This window comes from Haemorhous mexicanus, chromosome 21, assembly GCF_027477595.1.
Source record: "Haemorhous mexicanus isolate bHaeMex1 chromosome 21, bHaeMex1.pri, whole genome shotgun sequence".
Taxonomy (NCBI): domain Eukaryota; kingdom Metazoa; phylum Chordata; class Aves; order Passeriformes; family Fringillidae; genus Haemorhous; species Haemorhous mexicanus.
The window spans coordinates 3,812,474-3,835,364 of record NC_082361.1 but is presented as its reverse complement, the minus strand read 5'-3'; the positions used below and the strand labels follow the sequence as shown (position 1 = coordinate 3,835,364).

At 47.6% G+C, this 22,891-nt stretch overlaps 3 protein-coding genes across 5 annotated transcripts; 1 reads left to right on the top strand and 2 right to left on the bottom strand.

The window, feature by feature from the left end:
- Window positions 1-567: 567 nt before the first annotated feature.
- Window positions 568-5,564, bottom strand: LOC132337212 (surfeit locus protein 1). 2 transcript variants are annotated; one of them, XM_059865544.1, is made up of 9 exons: window positions 5,457-5,564; window positions 4,621-4,699; window positions 4,374-4,501; window positions 3,947-4,029; window positions 2,987-3,178; window positions 2,410-2,482; window positions 1,871-2,033; window positions 1,191-1,313; window positions 568-1,030 (listed from the first exon to the last, which is right to left on the bottom strand). In XM_059865544.1, the coding sequence occupies exons 1-8, from the start codon at window positions 5,541-5,543 to the stop codon at window positions 1,228-1,230; spliced, it is 891 nt and encodes a 296-aa protein (XP_059721527.1). In that variant the 5' UTR covers window positions 5,544-5,564; the 3' UTR covers window positions 568-1,030; window positions 1,191-1,227. The 2 variants fall into 2 exon arrangements, with proteins under 2 accessions (XP_059721527.1, XP_059721526.1); XM_059865543.1 differs by having other exon boundaries at window positions 1,232-1,313.
- A 29-nt stretch (window positions 5,565-5,593) lies between these two features.
- Window positions 5,594-8,669, top strand: SURF2 (surfeit 2). The gene is made up of 6 exons (XM_059865541.1): window positions 5,594-5,726; window positions 6,155-6,309; window positions 6,530-6,633; window positions 7,039-7,230; window positions 7,786-7,937; window positions 8,566-8,669. The coding sequence occupies exons 1-6, from the start codon at window positions 5,619-5,621 to the stop codon at window positions 8,647-8,649; spliced, it is 795 nt and encodes a 264-aa protein (XP_059721524.1). The 5' UTR covers window positions 5,594-5,618; the 3' UTR covers window positions 8,650-8,669.
- Window positions 8,670-8,931: 262 nt separating this feature from the next.
- SURF4 (surfeit 4) lies at window positions 8,932-22,117 on the bottom strand. Of its 2 annotated transcripts, XM_059865540.1 has the most exons (7): window positions 21,979-22,090; window positions 20,847-20,923; window positions 14,796-14,982; window positions 13,843-13,919; window positions 13,211-13,254; window positions 12,099-12,285; window positions 8,932-11,811 (listed from the first exon to the last, which is right to left on the bottom strand). In XM_059865540.1, the coding sequence occupies exons 2-7, from the start codon at window positions 20,871-20,873 to the stop codon at window positions 11,545-11,547; spliced, it is 789 nt and encodes a 262-aa protein (XP_059721523.1). In that variant the 5' UTR covers window positions 20,874-20,923; window positions 21,979-22,090; the 3' UTR covers window positions 8,932-11,544. The 2 variants fall into 2 exon arrangements, with proteins under 2 accessions (XP_059721523.1, XP_059721522.1); XM_059865539.1 differs by lacking the exon at window positions 20,847-20,923 and having other exon boundaries at window positions 21,979-22,117.
- Window positions 22,118-22,891: the final 774 nt, after the last annotated feature.

Here is a 22,891-nt window from a genome sequence, read left to right as displayed (position 1 = left end):
AGTGTTCTAGGCAGGGAGTGGCACAGTGGCTTTGCTGTATTTCTGTGCTTTCCATTCTGTGACAGAATAGTGCTGGGCAGAAACGGCTCCACAGGTTATTACTTACCTTGGAATAACTTAATTACTTGTCCTGTGTAGTAACTCCTCTCTCTTGAACACAGCCCAGCAGCTTGGCTGCACATGGGATTTTGAAGTTGACTGGGTTGGGCTAGTTCTGGCTTTAAGGCTGGCTTGGCTTTGCAAATTAAATTGAAAATACCTCTTGATTTCTCCTTACTTAGGACTGGGTTACAGTAAGGGTTACACAGTATTACAACCTTCCACACCTGTAGTGCCCCTTGCAGTGAGGGCAGGCTGAGGGGGGAACAATCAAGACTTTCCTGAGTGCTGACTTGGTCTGGTGGCACTGTGGATGGAGGCTACCAAGGCTCCAGCTGTGGTAGTTGCTTGTTTTTGCCAGCCCTCATCTTGCAAAGCCACTGGCTGCCTTCCCCAGCTAGACCTGAGTGTCCACAGTAACCTCTAATTCAGGTTTGCTCCTGTTCCATGTAAGATGCATGATACAAGTCACAAGGCAAAGACCTGAAGGCCTTTATTTATTCTGCTGCAGCTGCTGTGAGCCATTCCTGACTTCAGGAAGAACTTGCTGCAAACAGGCTGATTCATAAAATCCTCTGGATTTGTCTTAGGGGGAAAAAAAAAAGGAGTTGTTAGAATGTAGCTTACAACCAACCAGGATAGAAAAATGTATTTTTGTGGGTACTGTTGAAGTTCAGTTCTCCCAAGCTGCAGCCAAGTCACACTGCTGAGAGCTCAGTTTGCAGGGATTGCTTCAAGTCTATTTGCAGCTTGATAATTTGTTTGCTCAAACTGCTCTGGAATTCCAGGTGCTTCTGTTATTTAGGACTGATATCCATAAAAGTCTGCTCTTGACTGTAGCACAAAGATGTTTCTTCCTTCCCCTCACAGAGGTAGCTTCTGTATAAATTTCTTGTACCACAAGAAGGAAGTTGCAGCACACAAGCCGTACCTGTGAGAGAATCACATGTTGGCACCTTTTCAGGGTGGACTGGCCCTCCCTAAGACAGCTGCAATAACCAAGGCAAACCTCCTGGCACAAGCTATTGAGGTTAAAACTGGCCTTTTGTAGTTCGAGGGCTCCTCCAGAGGAGCCCAGGCTGGTCCCTTACCAGGTGACAATGTACTGCATATGCTGGGGCTGGTCCCTTACCAGGTGACAATGTACTGCATGTGCTCGTTCCGCAGGCTCACCCTGGTCTGGCCCCCGATGGGTCCCCCCGGGACTGTGCTTCCTGTGGGGACAACACAGCCAAGTTAAATCCTTACCTGCACAGCATGGAGCTGCACTGTGTGTAAGAAGGGAAGAAAGTGATCAATCTGATGGATACCCTGCTCTCCCTCAGGCAGTGGTGTTCCCAAGTTCACAGAATCCCAGAATGGCTTGGGTTGGAAGGGACCTTCAATCTTATTCCACCCCCTGCCATAGGTGTCCCATGGGCAGGGACACCTTCCTCTATCCCAGGTTGCTCCAAGCCCTGTCCAGCCTGGCCTGGGACACTTCCAGGGATCCAGGTGCAGCCACTGCTGCTCTGGGCAGCCTGGGCAGGGCCTCCCCTCACCCTCACAGGGAAGAATTCCTTCCCAATATCCCATCTAACCCTGCCCTCTGGCAGTTTGAAGCTACTCCCCCTTGTCCTATCTTTCATGCTCCTGACTAAAGTCCTCCTCCAGCTCTCTTGTAGGCTCCCTGTCCCCTTCAACAGTGGGCTGGCAGAGCACAGAGAACTGAGGGGAAAGGGAGGGAGAGTGATGTAAATTGGATGTGGGGCTGGGCTCCCCTGTGACTTACTGAAATCTGCATCGATGAAGATGGGCTCAGCACCGGTCACCTTGGCCATGGCCTCCAGGTCCCGGTAGTGCCAGCGGTTTTTTTCTATGTCGTTTTCAGGCACAAAGGGTTTCCTTTTTTCTGTTAACCTCACCACCCCTGTGAGATCAATCTCATCTTCAATCTGAGGAGAAGTGCAGAAAGAAAAAAATGAATGTTTCAAGATTGATTTCATATTCTGACATATCAAGTCCTGTCAGGAAAATGTGGCACTTGAGGGGTCTGAGCATAAATGAAGTGGTTTTTCCCTGCAGTGGGGCAGTGCTGCAACACAGCAGGGAAAAGAGCAGTACAAGAACAGCTCCTTGTTTGTAAAACCTGTTATTTACTTTACAAAAAGGTGCGAATTAAAGGTTTGTTGTCTTTGAAAAGTGCAATGACTAATTAAATCACCTCCCATGATGCTGAACGAAGCTCCTGCCTTTCTGGATTAGTGAGTGGTGCCTCTGGGTAACCAAGGGGCACAAAGTAACACCCCCCATTCCCTGGATCCCCCTTACCTGTCCCTTCAGCCTGGTCTCTGGTTTCAATTTATTCCTGGGCACAAATCCTCGGTTGACTAAAATCGTGACCCTAGAGTTACATAAAGAAGCACTGCTCAGGAGTGAAAGGGAATTTATTCCTGCTGCTGCTAGAACTAAAGACCAAAGAAAGAAGCAACCCACGTGTTTGCTGCCACTTTTGCTGTCACCTGAATGCACGTTATAAAGAAATTTAAATACAAATTCAAATGGAGCCTCAGTGATGTCAGAGACTGAAATACCTTTTAAGACAGGGAAATATAGGTTGGATATTAAGAAGTTTTTTACAGAAATAGTGATAAAGTTCTGGAATGGTCTGCCTGGGGAGGTAGTGGACTTACCATCTGTGGATGTGTTTAAGAAAAGACTGGATGTGGAGCTGTCTGCCAGGGTTTAGTTGAGGTGTTGGGGCTGGGTTGGACTCGATGATCTTTAGTGATTCACAGTGATTCTGTGAATTCTGTGAGTGACTGATAGATACCAACCCAACCACCAGGATTCAGATTTTCCAAGGAGAAGTGAGTGCACCTGTGGAGCAGAGCCCTCCTGGACTCACCCGAGCTCTGTGCAGTAGAAGGGGGTGACGACGTTGGCTCCGTTCTCCGGGTGGGACGTGATCCTCCCGGCCTCCCGCGCCTCCCGCTCGGGGTCCAGCAGGGAGCGGGGCAGGATGTACAGCTCCTTGGAGTGGTCAAAACGCCCTCGGACCTGCACGGGTCTGTACTCCAACTCCTTCAGTTCCATGGGGCTGCATGGAACAAGAGGAAAACAAAATCATGGCTCTGCTAGGTGAATTCAATCAGGAGATTTTATTGCAGGATTCTCCTTTTCCCTGACGGTTCACTCTGCATGGAGCCTGTTGGCAAACAGAGGCAGAAGACAAACAGCTCATGGAATATGGCTTAATCTATTTCAACTGTCCCAGAGAATCAAATAGAGATGATCAAGAGCATCTATGGAGAAGTTTTTCTCCACAGTATCTGCAACCCAGGTATCACAGAGGCAGGTGGACTCACTGCCTGTGCATCCAGCCACGGGAAGCATTTCTTTCCCATCCCACACCACGAAATCTAACAACTGAGCCCTTCTGAGAGTTGTGCCAGGCAATCAAGTGACCTTAAAATTCTCTCTCACATCTGACACAACTGTTCCACATGCCCTGCTGTTGCTCCAAGACTCCCTGTTGCAGTAAAAATTCCTTTGGGACACCACGGACACCCAAGTCCTCTTTCCCCAGTGGGATTAAAAATGCCATGAATTACATCCCACATTCTCCTGAACAGACTCATCCTTCCCCATGCATTTAGAGTATCCCACAGGAAAGAACTGACATATCCTTTTACTAAAAATAAATAAATTATCAGGATCTCTTTCTAATTTGCTGGCACATCCCAATTTCCATTGCATCCCTTCATTTTCATGCAGGTCAGTTCAGCACCAGCTTGTTAGTGCACAGTCCATATCTAATATTCCCAGTCAGTGCTCTGTAGACAACAAACCATCCCTGTTTCCATACTCTAATGTCAGAGGGATGGGATCTGCTCTGATCCTTGATGCCAGCTGTGCAATCAAATCTAATTTCCACTTGCGCCGCTGAACCTGGAAATAAACAAAAACAAAAGTAACTCCTTAGGGTAGAACAGAGCAATGTGACAACCCCAGCAAGCCTTCAAATCTTGGTCATAATTTTCTCATCAGACCTGGCCTAAATCAGGGTAATTTGAGGCTACTGAATTTAATTTGAGGAAATATTAATAGTAAAATAAAAGTGTAAAAAAACAAAGACTTCCTTTAAAGACTTACAAGTGGATACTTGAAAAACAGAAATGTAAAATAACAGCAAATCTTTAACCCACCTGTTGTCTGAACTAGATCAAACAGATAGAAAAATTTGACAGTCCTCAAGTGCTCATTTTTTGAAAAAATTAAATATTTATTTGTACCTGCCATGTGCCTAGACCGAACGTGGTCAGAGGGACGAGGAGAAGGCCCCATTTCAGCAAGGCATCCTCTCCAGATGTGCCAGCAGCTGCTGTAGAACTTCGTGGTCTGCAGAACCTCAAACAAACATCTACAGAAAACCAGAATGAGGAACAGGATTCAGAGAAGAGATGCCAAATTCCTGCAGGAAATATTACATCTTGGTACTAGGGTGAAACAGGGCAGAAGCCCAGACAAATATTTTCTTACCTTCAGTCTTTTGAACCAGACCAGAACCTCCCTTAGTTAGATGAGATCCAAAAAATGTTCTGATCAAGCACTGTGATGCCTACACAGAATAAGAAAGATCCTTTGTAATGTTGCTGTATTATAAACCTTGTATTTAGGTGATATCAGTGATTGATGATTATGTGAAATACTTTTTTATCCATTGATTTAAATCTCAAATGAGCAACTGCCTGTGAAACATTATGGGTTAGGCTATAATTTAAATGAAATAAGATAAAATTTCCATTACAGAGCAATGAACTCATGCTATCAGCAAACACCCAACAGCTTCATCTATCCTTGACAGAAACAAGGGCCTACAGGGGACAGGACCAGGGAGCTGAAACAGGGGACAGGATCAGGGGACAGCATAATGGGACATGATCAGGGGACAGGATGAGGGAATAGGATGAAGAGATAGGATTAAGGGACTGGATCAGGATGAGGGGACAGGATAAGGGAACTGGATCTAGAGACTGGATCAAAGGACAGGATGAGGAGACTGGATCAGGGGGCAGGATGACTGGATATGATCAAGGGAAAGGATCAGGGCACTGAAACAGGGGACAGGATGAGGGGACAGGATCAGGGGACAAGATAATGAGACATAATCAGGGGACAGGATCAGGGGACAGGATAATGGGACACGATCAGGGGACATGATGAGGAGACGGGATCAGGGGACAGGATAATGGGACACGATCAGGGGACATGATGAGGAGACGGGATCAGGGGACAGGATAATGGGACACGATCAGGGGACAGGATCGAAGGACAGGATCAGGGGACAGGATCGAAGGACAGGATCAGCGGCTTACCCGTCCCGGCCCCGCTGCCCCGAGCCTCCCCGGGCCCCGCCGCTCCCTCAGCAGCCTGAGCCCCGCTCGCAGCAGCAGCGCGGCCATGGCACCCCGGCCCGGCCCGGCCCCGCCCTGCCCGCGGCCCGGAACGGGAAACGCGCCCGGGCTCGGCCCCTCGCGATGGCGGCGCCGGGCCCGGGCGGCGGCGCGGCCGTGCCGGAGGTGCCCGAGGCGGAGCGGCTCTTCCTGAGGCAGCACCCGCTGCTCAGCCCCGCGGGGCCGGGCAAGGTGCGGCCGTGTGAGGGCTGTGAGGGCTGGGGGGCGCCGTGGGGGATGGGGCCGCCTCGCTGAGGCTCCGTGATGGGGCCGGCACCGCGTGGTACCCGATGGGCTCGGCCGCAACGAGCTCCTGCCCCGAGGGGTTTGTCCAGCGCTGGAAGGCCGGGGAGCAGAGCGCTGGTCTGTCCTGCTCTCCCCAGCACGGGATGGATGCGGGAAGGGTGATCAGACATTGGAAGGGGCTGCCCAGGGAGGTGGTGGAGTCCCCGTGCCTGGAGAGCGACTGGACGAGGCACTGAGTGCCATGGTGTGGTTGACAAGGTGGGGATCGGTCACAGGTTGGACTCGATGATCTCAGAACTTCTTTACAAATGAATGGACTCTGAGATTGAGTGGGATAAACCCCTGGGTTTCTTGACCATTAATGTGTTTTTCAGGTGAGGTGCAGGCTGACAGGACATGAGCTGCCCTGTCGCCTGTCGGAGCTGCAGGCTTACACCAGTGGCAAGAAATACCAGCGGCTCATAAAGGCAGCCAGAGAGTTCGACTATGGCACGTTTGAGCCCCACATAGTGCCCAGCACGAAGAATTTGTACGTATTCTCCCTCCTGTGTCTTGTGCTTTACACTTTGTTCAATTGCAGACATAAAGTGGTTGGGCTTTAAAAAGTTCTTAGGTCTTCATGGATTTGGGGAGGCTGGGAAAGGCTTTATAAAGTATTTATCAACTTTGAGCAACTTGCAGTGCTTGGAAGTGAGAAGTTCTGAAGTCATAGCACATTTTAACTTTGTTGCCGGTCCTTCCTCTGTCAGACACCAGCTGTTCTGCAAGCTCACCCTCAGACACATCAACAAGCTTCCAGAGCATGTCCTGCGTCACGTCCAAGGAAAGCGCTACCAGAAGGCCCTGAAAACGTGTAAGTAGCTTTTCTGAAGCTGTACCAGGCAGCATTTCTTTCCTAAGCTGTTGAGATTCCAGTCTCTTTCTCTGAAGTGGGTGGGACAGTTTAAACTGACAGCAGTATGTTACTGTGTCCTCCTCAGCTAGGAAGGAAGGGCTCAGACATAGGGAGCAATTGGCTTCTAGCAAATACCTTGGAACATCCTTGCGTAAGAGGATCAGCTCTGAAACTCCCCCAGGAAGTGTGATTTATGTGTCCAGCACAATCTGTGTTAACATCTTCCCTGGTCCATAGTGTCACTGTAGATGTATATTTGGAGCATGCTGGACTTTGGAGTTGCTTTTCCTATGAGCTTGAGCTGGGAATGGGAAGACTCAGGGCCTGGGCAGCTGATCAGGGCTGCCTGACCCTCTCTCTTAGATGAGGAATGCCAGAGGGAAGGAGTGGAGTACGTCCCTGCCTGCCTGAGACAGAAGAAGCAGCGGGCACAGCACCCTGATGACCAAACAAATGGGAGCAGGCAGTCTCACAGGAAAGAAGAGTTCTGGGAGCCAAAGTCCAGCGAGGAGGATGGAGAGGACACAGACGACAGCATGAGTGACCTGTACCCACGTGAGTGAGAACCTTGGTGTCATCCATGTCCTCAAGGGAGTTGCTTGGTTAATTGTCTCCTGGTTTCTTTACACTGCTGCCTGATGCTGGTATGCCAGAGGCACCTGACTTCATCCAGTTGGGAGTCCTTGGCTTTTGGAAAAGCTTACCTCCACCAAATAATAGTTAATGCTAATAACAAGTTGGATCGTGCAAGGTGTGAGGGAAGGGATACAAGATCCACTGGGATTTACTGGTTTAGGAATCTCCACTTTCCATGTTTCTCAGCAAATCCTCGACAGAAGGTGGTCAGGCTGTTCTGCTGACTTAGATGTGGAGGTGCAAATCCATTTTGCTGCAGGAGCAGGCGTGTAACACATGGCACCACCTGTGCTGACATTCCCAGAATGGGAATAGAAAGAGCACCAAGGGACATTTCCAATAAAACACCAGCATGTTTATTTCTTAAGTATTTCAGTAGTGACTCGTGGTGACTGTAAACAGCTTTAAAGCAAAGTGAGGGGAGGTAGAGCCTGTGTGCACAGGGAACTGATTTTGAGCTTAATCTTTTTTTAGCTGCACTCTTCCCAGAAAAAAACCCACCAGCTGCAGAGACCACAAAGGGCAGCGATGACTTTGTGACAGACAGCGAGGACGACGGCGCCAAGCAGAACGGAGAGCACGGGGCAAGGAGGGACAGCAGCAGAGCAGCTGGCAAGAGAGGAAAGGTGGGAGTCATCCACTGCCTGCAGCAGCAGGGGCTGTGGAGCTGGGATCCCAGCCCGTAGGTGTGCCAGCTATTCCTGTCTAGGAACCAGCAGAAGGTGCAAAGCTGTTGAGAATAGATTTTTCCCTGTGTGCCAGACAGTGACTTGCATCCCGAGGTGTGAATTCCTGCCAGGCAATATTTATCCTGGCTGGGGTAGTGAGGCATGTTCCTGCCTGTACAAAGAGCTCATCTTGGGTGGGATCCTGCCCTGCACCATCGTGGAAGGAAAGTTGATGTGTGTCCTGTGGGTTCTGGAATTTTCTCCGAATACACTAAAAATTAAACTGTTTTGCAGTCACAGAGTCCCTCTAGACCATTTTTCTGCCACTGCCTTACTCTATAAATGTGTCAAAGTAGAAAGTTAGGGCTGGATAAAGTTAGGATTCATTGCTGCAGGGAGCCTGACAGTTTGTACCTAATGAAACCATCACAAAGGGCTGCTGAACTGCAGGATCCTGGCTCCAGGAGCAGACTTGGGCTCATTCTGGCTGTTGAAGGAGATCACACTCAATTTCTGTTTCAGCTGTCTCAGGCAAGGCTTGATTTGGATGTTGGAAATAAGCTGATTAACTTTTTTCTCTCTACAGAAACAGACAGGCCCTTTAAAGAAGAAATTCAAGAGCCATCATCGAAAACCCAAAAACTTCAAGAAAGCAACCAATGGGAAATAAATTTTATGATAAATACCTGGCCTGAAGCCTGTTGTGTAGTAATTCCAGTGGGAGCACAGGACGAAGTGTCTGCCCATTCCAGTTCACTGTTACAGGTGTGGAGGGGAATAATGGGCTGGAATTAAGTTGCATTCCAAGAGCTTCAAGCCAGCCCCACACCAAGGGAAGGATGGCTGCTGCAGTCAAGTCCAGACACCTCAGTTTTTTACAGAAAGCTGGTTTTTCTTGGGCAGGAAAGCACAGCAGCTCAGCGGTGGAGCATCACCAGCCACACACCCCAAGTGGATACAAAGATGCCATTGTTTTATTTTGATTGTTTTCAAAAATCAAAACATTTTCAAACACAACTAAGGTACAAAATACAGCATAAAATGAGAATTTATACTTCTTTTTTTTTTTTCCACATAGAAAGCAAAAATATATTCAGAATGAATTCCAGAACACTTTGCAGAGCCAATTGGTAGCTGACATCCTGCTTGTGAGAGCTTCTCAGCCACGGGGAAAGGTCACTGAATTTCTGGGAGATGCACAAGTACAGCAGTGTATGTAGGGAACCAGAATCTTCTGCATCAGGACTCACAGTTAATAAGTCTGCACATTGTGCTGCCTAGAAGTATTTGATAATGCCCTCCACCTAAATGTGCCCCTGAAATACTGAGGTATTCCTGCTGCAGGGGACAGCAACAGTTCCTTTTCTAGGGTCTTTTGTTGGAAAGGGGACTTGATTTTTGCAGAGGAAACTGGTCAATATTTCAGACTAGTCTGTCATCCAGCTCCTTAGACAGGACACAAGGAAGTTAAGGGGCTACTTGCAGGAGTAGTTTCTGTCATTTATAAATACTAAGAACATCAACAGCAGTTCAGGTATCTGAGTGGCTGCCTTGATCAGTCTAGAACCGTTGTAAGACCTGCAGTGGAGCAGTGAAAGCCTCCTGTGCTGCAGATCTGGCACTGAAAGGATCAGTTTGTTTAGCCAGGAAGAGTCAGGAACACAGAACACTGAGGTGAAAACTTCCTGGAAAAGAAAGCCATCAGTGACCTGACCTTAATGCTGAATTTCCCTCCCATCAATCTGGACATGGGGGTTGGACTAGATGATCTCCAGAGGTCCCTTCCAACCCTAACTATTCTGGGATAGCAACTGGCTTCCTCCAGCAGCAGCACATCTTGCCCTTACAGAGGCTATTATCCCCTTAAGATGATAAAATCACTGGGTTAACTTTCAACAGTGCTCTTTTATTCTTCATTAGTTCTTTCAGCCCAGTTTTCTCTCCTAAAAAGCAACTGTTTAACTGAACTGTCCAGGTGAGTGTCCTTATCAGGAGACCTTGGGGAACAGCTCCCACTGGAGATGTTCAGCTGAATTCCTCCTTGAACAAAGAGCTGAGCACCTTCCTCAGGAGAGGCAACAGAGCAAGGAATCAGTGTAATGGCAGGAAGTTGGTAGGGCTCATGCTGTCTAGAATTCCTCCACAATCTAGTGAAACAGGTTCACACCTAGTTGACTAAGAGAGGACACAAGGCCTCCCCTGAGCAGCACTAAGCATGGTCATGGCACAGAGGTCGTGGCACTGAGAAGCCAAACAGGGCCTTCCTCTCCTCACCCTCTTGAGCTCCTCCCAGGGAAGGTCCACCCCTGGCTGCTTCTCCACTGCCCAGGCTCTTCACTCACATTGCTCAGCTATAACCGTCTGCAGAGTTGGGAACAGGGGCCACTTCCACACTTCCACCCTGCACAGCTCAGGGTGCTCTGAGGTGGCAGAGGAGGAGGGACTGTCCTGGAGAGCTCAGCAGCCCAGCTCTTCAGTCAGCTGGGACTCTTGCAGCCAAGAGACTGACAGAAGTGACTCTAAGAAGCAAAGACTACAGATTAGGAGATTGACTGCTCTCATCTGGCAAGTACTGAGTGCACAGAAAAGGGGAGTTTCTGTAATTCTCAAGACATTTTCACCATTAACCTGCAATTCAAATATGAATTTGGGGTATATATGGATGGAAGCTGGTTAATAGCAGAAAGGAGCTTTTATTATGGAACTTGCAGCACAACTTGGCTCCCTTCTTGGGAATTCAGGAGGGGCAACTTTTGGGGAAAGAACGTAGAATAAAGAACTCTTTTGGCACAGAATTTTCACAGAATCTAACGTTCTGTCTCTTCAGGATTATCTCCTCCACTTCCTTTAAATCTGATTAGCAATACAGGATTCATGATTAACAATACAGGATTTCCCCTTGTTCCCCTCAAGGGCAGAACTGGGACATGTTAGAAAACCCTCTCCCTTTTCTTACCCAGAAAGGAATACAACTACTTCCAGGGTTTTCTTTTTGCCTTCTGTTCAGGAGCAGGAAAGACCCTTCCCTGCTGAACAAAAGGGAATTACAGGCCTCTGAGCAGCAAAATAACAGTGATTTTCTAGGTTTTCTTTGATGCTGCTTTTCACCTTGATAAGCAATGCTATAACCAGCCATGGAACTCCTTATGCACAAGACAGTTTTGATAAGGGCAAGAAAGGGGATCCACTTTTTTAGTTATAGCTACAACCCAACACCACACTGAATGATCCAGCTGTATCTGCTCACCTTTCTGCAAATTTTAAGACATTGCTGACATTCCAGACAGCAACTGTTCTACTGCAATTCACTGAAGCATCAGCAAAATGCAGGTTCCTTGGGTTAGTTCCAAATCTAGGAAGTTAGAATAAGCCTAGGCAACATTCCTTGAAGAAATAGGATTTTATCTATTGTATTACTGGTGCCACAGTAAATCAAATTCGAAACATCTGTGCCTTTTATAGGAAGGGGGCATGTACGTGTAAAATGCTGGCAGTTTTTGTTGAATCCATAGAGAATCAGTTCTGGACTTAGTACAGTATGTCCCAAGAAGTGTTGCTATTCCTGTTACCACTCTTTTTTCTTCTCATCCATGGAGACTCCACCAGGACCCAGTGCAACCACGAGGAGGAGCCCTCCAATGACAGACATGGTCTGGAAGAAATCGTATTTGAGGAAGTCGTGCATGGGCTTGTAGGCTGGGACGGTCCAGAAGGCATTGAAGTAGATGTTGATGCCAAAGAGCCAGATGACCAGAGTCAAGGCAGCCAGCTTAGTCTTGAAGCCAATTGCCACCAAGATAATCAGGGCTGTGCCCACAATGTTCTGCAGAATCTGCAAGGAAAAAAGCCATGAAAAAAAGCCATTTACTTACACAGTTCTTAAACAGATACACCAACATCAAAATAAAATAGACACACCAAAGCAGAGTTTTTAAATAGATACACCAGAGCAGAGCTTGGATAAGTTCAGTTGTCATGGCAAGATAACCTAATAACATTTTCTAAACTATTAATTTCACTTATAGATTTCAATAAGCATTGAGCAGATCCTGCAGCCCACCTGGGCACTGGTGCTACATTCTAGTTGCTCAATTCATACTTTAATGCTGAGATACTTACAGAAAAGAAGTCCAGGTCAAAGTGCAGCAGTGTCATGAACATGAGGACGAGCAGCACACGTCCCCCCAGCTGCATGTACTGCTTTGGGGAGCTCTCCCTCATGGTGGGGACACCAGCAAACATGCTCTTCCCCTCTGAGCGGGACTCAGCCAGAAGCAGCAGCAAGCCTCCCCCAAGGGCAAGATTCCTACACAAATGGGGGAAAAAAGAAAAAAAAGAAAAAGGCAGTTTAGTACAGCTTGCACTGATCTATATCTGTAAAGTCTTATCTGACAATTTCAGTAAGGATCTGTGTGAGAGTGAGGAGTGACTTGCTCTGCACTGTGGGATGTGTTGGTCTGTGTTAGACTTCCCAGCACCAACAGCACTGAGCACACCCAGGATTTGTGGGAACACAGCCTGCCAGGGAAGTCCAGCACCCACCATCCAGGCACAGTTGCTTCAGGGGCTGTTACAACACAAATTTTGTTATGTTCAAGTTATTCTGTAGCTCAGGTTTAGCCATATATGCCAAAGTAGTTCAGAGGTTGCTTTGAGAAAACAGAGCAGCAGCACTGCTGAAAAGTTACACATTGACAGGGCTGTAGTAAGCCCAGAGTGTAGCTCTTGTGCTGGCCTCCCCTCAGAGGGGTGCAAAGGCAACAGCCAGCCGTCACCCAGGGCCTGACAGGAAAGCTCAGGTTTATATTCTTGTCTTCTCCTTAGGGAAGGTGTTAAGAGGTTTAAAATCCCAGAAACCACTGCAGTGACCACATGCTGTAGTTTTCTCAGAAAATGGCTTTAGTAATGTAGAAGCAGAGTTGCTATTTTAGCCATTTAGGAAATAAAGGCAACTGTGATCAAGTGTAGACAGCTGGTTGAGCTCTCAGCCAGGTTAGCAGCAGAAGCACTTGGTTCCTAGTGGGTTAGAATTATTCTTTCCCTTCCTGAGCCTGCTGCCTACAGTTTAACACAGACTCTCCTGATTTTCCAGGAGCTTAAATTTCTTCTTTAATATAAATGCATCACTTGTAAAATCTTCCTAGTAAATATTATGTACAAATGTCACTTCCTCTGCCCCCAAGTGTTAGTTTTCATTCTGTTTCCATAACAACTTCCAGAAGCAGGCATACCTCATCAAGAACTTCAGGTCCCATAGAATGCTGTATGCAATAGTCTAGGCAAAGAATAAAACAGGTTAAAAGACCATATACATGACACTGAAGTTCTGAATTTCTGTTACAATCTCAAGTCGGTATCAGCCACAGCAGAATTTGATTATAAATACAATACAGTGAGGGAAACAAGGTAATTACATCAGTGTGGTAATGAGTCCATGTAAGGGAAGGGAAGCCAGAATTTGATTTGTGCTTTAGGGCCCCCAAAATTCCCTGGTTTTGAAGGGGAAGAATGCTACTAGATAGGATCCTTTGTGATGGGAACACAGCTGAAGGCCAAAGCAACTGCAAGTTCCACATTTGGCTCATTAACTGACATCCAGGTGAATTGCCAGTTACTTCTGCTAAATTGGTCAAGGTCAAGTATTGAATGAATGTCTCCAAGCTGAGTAATTGCAATTACATCTATTGGGCAAATGAGGAGAACAGAAGCAGCAAAATAGTTCAATGCCATCAAGGACTGGCAATAAGCCAGGGTGGAGAAAAATTCCAGGGTTGCAAGTTCTATTTAAACATGTTGGGAGTACTGGGACTAAGAGAGATTTGAAAGGTAGAGTTTAGAAGGGATGAAGATTTAAGCCTCCTACCTGTAATGCTATAATTCCAAACAGTCCAAAGCAGGCATATTGCACAAAGTTCCTACTCAGCACCAGGATACAGCCACCTGAGATGGGGAAATTGAACACAGTTATACTTGGAAAAGCTCCTGCAGGAGTGCTAATTTGGATTTTCCTTTTTCTTTTGTGAGATAACTGTTAGGCCCATCATGCTGTATTCCTTTTCCTTAAAAGGATAAAACACAAAACCTTTCTCAAAACTTCCATCAGAAAGCACCAACAGCCTCTGTCACGTTAACATGAGGACTGGCAACTGCAATTAATTAAGGTGACGCTACAAAAAACAGTGAGGGCAAAAAATCTAAATCAAGACACAAGATAAGAAATTGGCAATCAGGAACAGTAAATCAAGGACATAATATAAAGAGAAAAGAATTTTTCCTCTCTCCATTTCTGACAGCCTGAACCCACCCAGCACACACACAGCAGTGCACTCCTTCTGGGATTATCTTGATTCCTGGGCTTTGGAAAAATTTCTGACAAAAGCACCTCACTCAGGCTTAAATGTACCCTCTTCAAGGTAAGACTTTGCCTTGGAGAGGAATGCCCATAAAAAGAGGAGGCTGACAAAGTCTCAACATTGCCCTCTTTAAAAGAACAGGAGCATTTAATTTAGAGAACTCTGGGTGTGGCTTACATGGATGCATGTACAGAACTGAAACCAGATTGTCCTGATGGATTCTTGGCATCTCTGACTCAGAGGCAGTGTGTCACAAGGAAATCTCTATGACTGCTTCCAGGAAAGGCTGAAGCAGGTCAATTCAGAGTTCCTTTCAATTCATTCAGCCCATGTAGTACTATCATTTCTGAGCTGTCAGGAGCTATCAGGAAATCAGCGAGGCATCCCACGCTGCCATGATTAACAGGACTGCAGCCACGCTGGAGTGCTCTGCCTGCACCTGAACAGCCCCAGAGCCACTTACTCAGCTGCCCAAAGAGGTTTAGGATCACAAAGATGGAGGCCAGGAAGTAGCCACAGTTCCACGTGCCATCGATGTAGTCCCTCTGTTCACTCCACTGGAACCACATGCGGATGCCATCCTCCAGGAAGGTGCTGATCAGGCACAGCCGGGCCACGTGGGGCAGGTACTGCTTGGTCACCCTCAGGAACTGCAGGGACACACAGGGCATTAGCAGGGAAGGCAGGGAAAGGGACACTGCAGGGATAACACAGCCCTGCTCTCTGCACACTGAGATCAGCAGTTCTCATGCACTCAGGGTCACCAACATCCAGAGAGAAACTGGGACTTGGGTTTAATGAAATGCTTCTTCACCCACTGGGAGCAGCAGGGAAAACCTGTTGTTATTCTCCACTGGACCAGGACTTGGAAAAAAGCAGAATCCAGCAGCACATTTCTGTGTGACAGGAACTGTGCTTTGATGGAGTTCTCGCTAATGAAGGCTGACCTTGGTTTTAGTTTCTCTATCTCAGGGTTTCATGTTACAGCTCAGCTATCAGACAGCCCGGAGCTGAAAGGGCAATCCTGCTCTCACCCATGTGCTCAAGCACTCACCACCCTGCAACAACCCAGATTCAGGGAGCCAGGCTGATAGAAGTTCTGTACATATTAAAAAAGATTACTAAATTGTTTGCCAAACTCATTCCCTCCAACAGCTCAGTGCAAACAAAGCACATGTACTTGAGCAGCAGCAGATCTTAGCTCCATGTAACCACTGCATGGAACTGCACCCTCTGTCCTCTAGGCAGGTTTTTATTTCCATTCAAAGGAGCATCCTCTGCTCCTGTGAAAGGAAACAGAGGTTTATAGCCACAGTTCAGTGCAGTGGTTAAAAGGAAATGATATCATCATGCAACAGATGCTGAGCTTTAGTTTTTGGGAATGGAAGATGTATCTGGGCCCCCTTCATCTTGCAGGCTCCTGGATCAGTTTGCTCTGCAATTACAACAATTAAAGGAATAAATACAAACTTGCCAGAGTCTAGAGGGTTGTGCTCTATAGGGCTCTGGGGTGCACAGGAAAGCTTACTGCCTCTGGTTTAGGAGAGGTGTCTAATTGTCAACCCATTTTCTAGGCAGCACTGGTTATTACTTAATTGAGACTTCCAGCAGGAAGGAGACAAAAGCCACTTCTGACAGTTTATTCCTGCCAGCAGCAATCAGTCAATACTAAAAGCTATGCAAATGACAAGCCTAGCTCACTGTGCAATTACAGATTATCACAAGAAAAAAAATCAGCAAACATTCTTAATGGTCAATTAAATAGTTAATATTGGTACAAACTGCACTGTTGTACCACCTGAATCCAGAGTCTAAGGGTCAAAATTCACCTTAATCAAGTGCATTTTAAGTGCAGCTGTACTCTGCCTCCTGAAGGCTGCCACTTCAGGCTTTTTTAAGCCATGTCAACAGTTGGATGAATGAGTCAGAAGAGAATTTCTGATCTTTGTCACTCACTGAATGGGACACACATCTTGGTTTACAGCTTTCCTCCCTCCTGGGTTTCACTGTGAGGTCGAGGAAACTTGCTGAGGAATACTAAGAATAAAGTTCTTACAAACCAGAAGTCATTTGTAAGATACAGAACATGAGCAACTTTGGTCTAGAAAGAAATGAAAGAAGACAAGTGCTGGGGATCTGTAAGGAAAGGATAAAAACAGTGCTGTAGAAAGGCTGAAAAAAGCAGCAAATAGAGAATATCTTCCTCCAGGCCTCATCGTTGCTGTTTTGAAGTGGGAGTTGACCTCATTCTCCCCTGCCCTTGAACCATGAAGAGCACAGGTGAAGGATCCAAGAAGACATTTAACATTTACCTGTTCTCTTGGCACACAGAGGGAATTTAACACTGGCCATTAAACACCAGTGCACACATCCAATGGGCTCCAGACAAGTCAGAGAGTGCAGCCCATGGCTGCTCCAGTGCTAGGCAACCTCAGAGCACACACATCAGCCCTGGGCACCCACAGCTCCTGGAGCTGCACTCAAATTGAACCCCTTGCACACAGCAAGCTCAAATAAGCTTCAGAAACAGCCTGTGGGAACAAAAAGCCAAGCCAAAGGAACCAGGAGATCCAGAGAGAAAGGAAGAGAACAACTACACCACAACTACAGGAAGAGAATGTAACAGGCATCCAGTGATCTCACAATTAGAGGATCTGGGTGTAAATCACTCGAGTAATTTAACTAAAGATGGAATAAATGACAAGAAACATGAGAGCTCCAGCAGTGGGACTCAGTGAATAGCACCAGTCACCCTGGGTCTGGCCCTGCACAGCACCAGCACTGTGTGGCTCAAAAGCTGCACCCTGAGCCCGCTTCCTTTAAGATTCACACAGATAGAGTGGCACACATGGGAAAACTGCAGTTGGATATGTGCAGCTAAGAAATGGGACCAGAAACACACCCTGAAACACATCCAAATCCAAATCCACCGATGGAGGTGGCAGCATTAAACTCACAATATTAAAAAACTGCAGGGCTTTTTGTGCTCTGGGCTTTGCAGCAACTGCTCTCCACATGTCCTGTCTCCTTGGAAGAGGTGAAACATCGTGAGAAAAGACAAGAAAATGCTAAATAAAACTATTTTAAAGAAGAACAGCTGGTTCTGTGTTGGCAGCCAAGTCAATGACATATGCCAGAGGGGCTTTGTGTTGCCACTTCCCCCTCTAATGGGATTAGAAAGGCAAAGATAGATTTAAATGCTCCTTTAAGTTTAACAACCAAAGATGTACAAGAAGATCCAGGGATCCCTTAATCAAAGCTCTGCTCAACCCCCCATTTTTCTAAAGGGGGACTGAAATTTTCAAACCCATAAAGGCCTGACCAAAAGAGAGGCAATAAAGTGATTCATTTGGACCCAACCTCCAACAGTTTCAAATTTGCTGAAAGTCCACTCTGTTTTGATAAAAGTCCATATACCATGGTACAATTACAGGTATTTCAAGTCCAATAAATGGCCATGAGTTAGGAATTTTTGCAGGTGTGCTCTGTCCAGGCACAAAGCCCTTTCCTGTGTATTCATGGATCAGGAAAGCTCTGATTATGGTGAGGAACAGCACCCTGCTCATCTATACAGAAACCCTCCTGAGCTGCACAGCATTATTAGTCTAGAGCTTCTGATAAGGCATATCCCAAATATCTTGAACACTTCTAAGGGATTGCTTTGTTCTGGGAGAACAAATTTCTCCAGCAGCCTGGGACACCACTGATCATTCCTGGAAAAGGATGCTCAATCCACAGAGAAAAAAAAAATAAAAAAAATCACTTTCTTTTACCAGCTTGGATACATTCACTCAAAGAGATCCCACCCCACAATGACAGGGACAGCAAAACCCATCACAATCATTAGCCCAGTGCCTAGAAAGTACTGTAAAAAACTGGGAACAGGCTTTCCCATTTATTTCCAAAGGCAGGAAGAGGGCTCTGACCCACTAGAGCATTGCCAGCAATATTAATTAGGTTTTTAATTGCAGGAAGATTTCTCAATGCTTTTCCCTTCCGAAGTGTGCTTTATACCAATTCCCTTTTCCAAAAGGCTATTTATTAATGAAACCTTTAAAATGGTACTTTTAGTAATTTATTGCATTTTACTATCATTCTTCATGGGAAAATTTTTCCTCAGCCTAACCAGAACAGGCAACTTGGCTTATAATGATAAACAATCAGTGCACTGCCATGACAAAGTTCTAGAGAATATTTCCAAATTCAGTTTTTTTAATCTAACTGTCAAAGTTCAGACTAAGAATAAAATGTTTTCTTCTTCCTTCCATTTTCTGCAAAATAGGATACTGAGGCCAAGAAATAATGGGTTCAAACTAAAATGTAAGCTGGAAATTAGGGAGAAATTCCTCCCTGTGAGGGTAGGGAGGCCCTGGCACAGGGTGCCCAGAGAAGCTGTGGCTGCTCCATCCCTGGCAGTGCCCAAGGCCAGGTTAGACAGGGCTTGGAGCAACCTAGGAGAGTGGAAGGTCTCTGCCCATGGCAAGGAGCAGAACAAGATGGGCTTTAAGGTCCCTTCCAACCCAAATGGTTCTGTGATTCTATATCAGAATTATCTGGACAAGATAGATCAGCATTTATCCTGGAAAATTAAATAAACTCCCCCAGTCTGGCTCTCCCTGCAGCCCTCTCCCTGCTGTGCAATGACTCAAGAGTCTCCTTGCATTTTTGTTCACCAATCCCTTTTTTTTTTTTGAACAGCAGAAATACCAAGCACCCACATTCCTAAGGATTTATTCCTACAGATTATTACAGACACTAGGAAAGTTGCCTGAGATCTGCTCCCTCTTAGGAAGGGATTACAAAGGAGAGACAATCCTAAACACTCTCTGCAGGCCCCAGATACAGCTATTTTCAGTACTTGGATGCTCCACTGAAGAGGTTGCCAAGTAATATTTTAATAAAAATCACTAAAAATGGGCTTAATTTCTGAGTATGTAAATTACTGAGTTAGTAACACTGGGCTGGTGTTAGTGTCCTCTCACTGCAATTCCTAACAGCTCAGAGCAGCCTATTACCAGCAATCTTACCCTCAGTATTGCCTCACTCGACCTAAACATGGAGATAAATGAACCAAGTGGGAAAAAAAAAATCCTCAAATTTTTCTCCTGCCAGTTCAGCTCCCCAGTTCAATGATAAAAGTGCTGGTGAGAGAGAAAAGGGGAATGTAGCCTTGGGAGAAGTAGGACAAGCCCTTTCACTGACAACTGGCTGTCTGGCAAGCTTAGCAGCCTGTGAGACAGTGCACAGTTCACCTCTGGATTAACAGCCACTTACTACTGCTGAGTATCTTGGCATCTAGGGCATAATTTGGTAATTCCAAGGGAAATTACAGTATCTGAGAAAAGCTAAGCTTTACTGTTTGAATTTAAGGAACAGATTATTCTTGCTTTTGTAAGAGACATTCAGGATTTCCTGTTAAGCCATGGAATTAACTCGAACATTCTCCCACAGGGGTTTTATGCTACAGAAATTAAGACTCATTATGTGTTGAGCACTAGTACAGAGAGTGGAAAAAGCAAGAACATCACTGAGAATGCATACAGCTCCCAGAACAGCCATTGTCCAGCCTCCACCAGGGGAGTTTCAACACAATTTCAGTCCAAACATTCCAAGTACTTTTTTTAATCCAAGATGAACTAACAGCTCCTGTAATGCCAAGTGTTAACTTCACAATATATACCAAAGGTTAGTGTTTAGCAAGTCACTCCTACATTGGTGTGACACTGAGCTTTAGCAGCACAGACAGCACTGAAAGGTTCTGATTGTGCTACCAGGCAGAATTATCACAGGGGTTATTACTCAGAACACCATAAAAATTCTTTTGCAATCTGCTGGTAAGAGGAGCAAAACTCTAAATTCTGCAGCTTAAGGCAAGACTCATCTTTAAACAGGATGTGGCCAAGCACAAGTGAATTTGTGCCATTTAAAACTCACTTCAGGAGGAGGCAAACTACATTTAAGCTGGACAAAAGAGCTTTCAGCAGAGTGAAAAAAGGGGTGTTAAGGACATCTAGAAATAACCCCACAGGAATAAATAGAGAGGTGTTATAAAAAGGTCAGGTTAAGCACTGCAAATTTTGGCAAGTAAGGTGAACACTGCAGTGATGGTTTACTTTCTTCTCTAAAAAGAGCAAGAGGACAAGGTAAACAGAGAATGACCAAGATAATCCAGATATCCCTTAAACTGAGTATTCCACACACTACAAAAAGCTTTAATCTAAAACTCTAAATCAAGTTTTCCTTCTTCCATCTGGGGGTGGGGAGGAAGTGCAGAACAGGTTTTCCCAGTGAAATCAGTGAAAGACAGAGGCAGCACAGCCCCCTCAGAGCTGTGACGTGTTATTGTGCACCACACAACTCACACTAAACCACAGTGGTTGTAGAACCAGGCAGAATCAGATTTTCCAGCCAATTTGCTGAATATGATTACTTGCTGCTTCTCATTGTCGATTAGATGAATCACCATGACTGTGAAGATCTTTGCAACACCATCCCCAGCAGAGCAACTACTTACACTCAAAATAATCCTGTTGTCAGACATTGTAAGAGATCACAAACTTCTATTTAACAGAGAAATCACTCGGGTCTCCACTGAAATAAACGTAAGAATGTTTACAAGACAACATCAGCTTGTTTGCTTTCCTTTTGCCCCAAACCTGAGCACAGCACCACGGTGTTGACCAACCTTTTCCAGTTTGGGCTTCCAGAAATACATCAGGGTTTCATGAAATCACAGAATGGTTTGGGTTGGAAAGACCCTAAAGCTCATTTTGTTCCAAACCCTGGCCATGGGCAGGGACACCTTCCACCAGCCCAGGTTGCTCCAAGCCTGGTCCAGCCTGGCCTTGAACTCTTCCAGGGATCCAGGGGCAGCCACAGCTTCTCTGGGCAGCCTGTGCAGGGCCTCCCCAACCTCACAGGGAGGAATTTCTCCCTAATATCCCATCTAACCCTGTCAGGTTGGATAGCCCGGTCACTCTCCCACCCCTGCCAGCTCACACCAGTCCCCCACACCCCTCTGTGCCCTCTTCACCAGCCGGCTCGGCTCCTGCTCTCCTTCCATTTAATCTCTCCCGAGAGAAGCGCTGTCCCCAAGGAGAACTCGCTGTCCGAGAGGCTCGGGCGCTCACCCGAGGGCAGGGGCGGCCGCTGGGCTTGCGGCGGTGGGAGCCGGGCCCGGGGTGCCCTCGGAGACAACTTACAGGAAACTTACAGGCAAGATGGTAACAGAAACAGGTAGTGAGAAGGCAAAGTAGACCGGCTACAAATTGATAGAGAGGAAACTTAGGCTGGGCTTTGGGAAGGAATTCTTCTCTATGAGGCCCTGGCACAGAGCAGCTGTGGCTGCCCCTGGATCCCTGGTAGTGCCCAAGGCCAGGCTGGACGGTGCTTAGAGCAGGCTGGGCCAGCGGAAGGTGTCCCTGCCCATGGCAGGGCTTGAACGAGACGATCTTTAGGATCCCTCCCAGCCCAAACCACTCCATGGCTCTATAATTCCATAAACCCACCGCCCCGCCGCAGCGCGGCCCCGAGGCGGCAGCGACCCCGCCGCCATCCCGGCCTGCCTCAGCCGGGCCCCTCAGCGTGGCCCCGGCGCACAAAGGCCGCCGGGCGGGCGCGGGGGGGAAAGGCGGGCGGGCACGCACCTGGTCGGCGAAGTCCTCGGCGGTGTTCATAATGTCGTTGTGGCCCATGGCGGGGCCCGGGCTGGCTCGGGGCGGGCGGGGCGGTGGCGGGGCCGGGCCGCGCTCGGTGCAGGCGCTGCCACGTCGGACGGGCCGGGCCTTGAAGGCGCCGCCGCGCCGGCGCGCGAGGGGCGGAGCCTCCCCGCCGTGACACGCCCCCAGACACGCCCCTCAGCACTCTTAAAGAGGCCGCACCCCCGCCGCTCTCGGGGGGGAAGTGTCTCACGCCCCCCCAGGGCCGCTGCCCCGCGGTCCCGGGTGGGAGGCCGGGCTGTGCCCCCGCCATGGAAAAATATGAGGTGCTGCCCTCAGGGTCGAGCTCTACCCGGCAATAAGCAGCATTGTGGGGGTGTCGGTGGTGCTGGAGGGGTCCCTGTGTGGTACATGGCCCTGAGGGGGGGGTCTGTGACCAGGGCAGGGGCTGTGGGTGTCCTTGGGGACATGGTGCGGGTGGCTCTGACTGGGTAAAGTGATGCTGAGGGGTTTATGGAGGGCCTGTGACCAGGGCAGGCACTGTGGGCACCCTTGGGGACATGGTGTGGGTGGCTCTGAGTGGGTGAGGTGGCGCTGGAGTGATTTATGGGGGGTCCATGGCCTCGGGGATGGTGTGGGGACCCTTGGAGCAGCGCAGGACCATAGGAGGTGGGGGTTGAGCGGCTCAGGGGTGTTCCATGGTCCTGGAGGGAGTGTGGGGGGGTCTGGGGGTGTTTTTAGCATGGGGAATGCCCTGAAGGGGAGGGAAGGGAAGGCCTGTGCTCCTCTCAAGGGCTGGGTGAAGGTGGGGTTGTCCCAAGGCCTGTGCTCCTCTCAGGGACCGAGTGAAGGTGGGCCTGTCCAAGGTGGGGTGTCCCAAGGCCTGTGCTCCTTTCAGGAG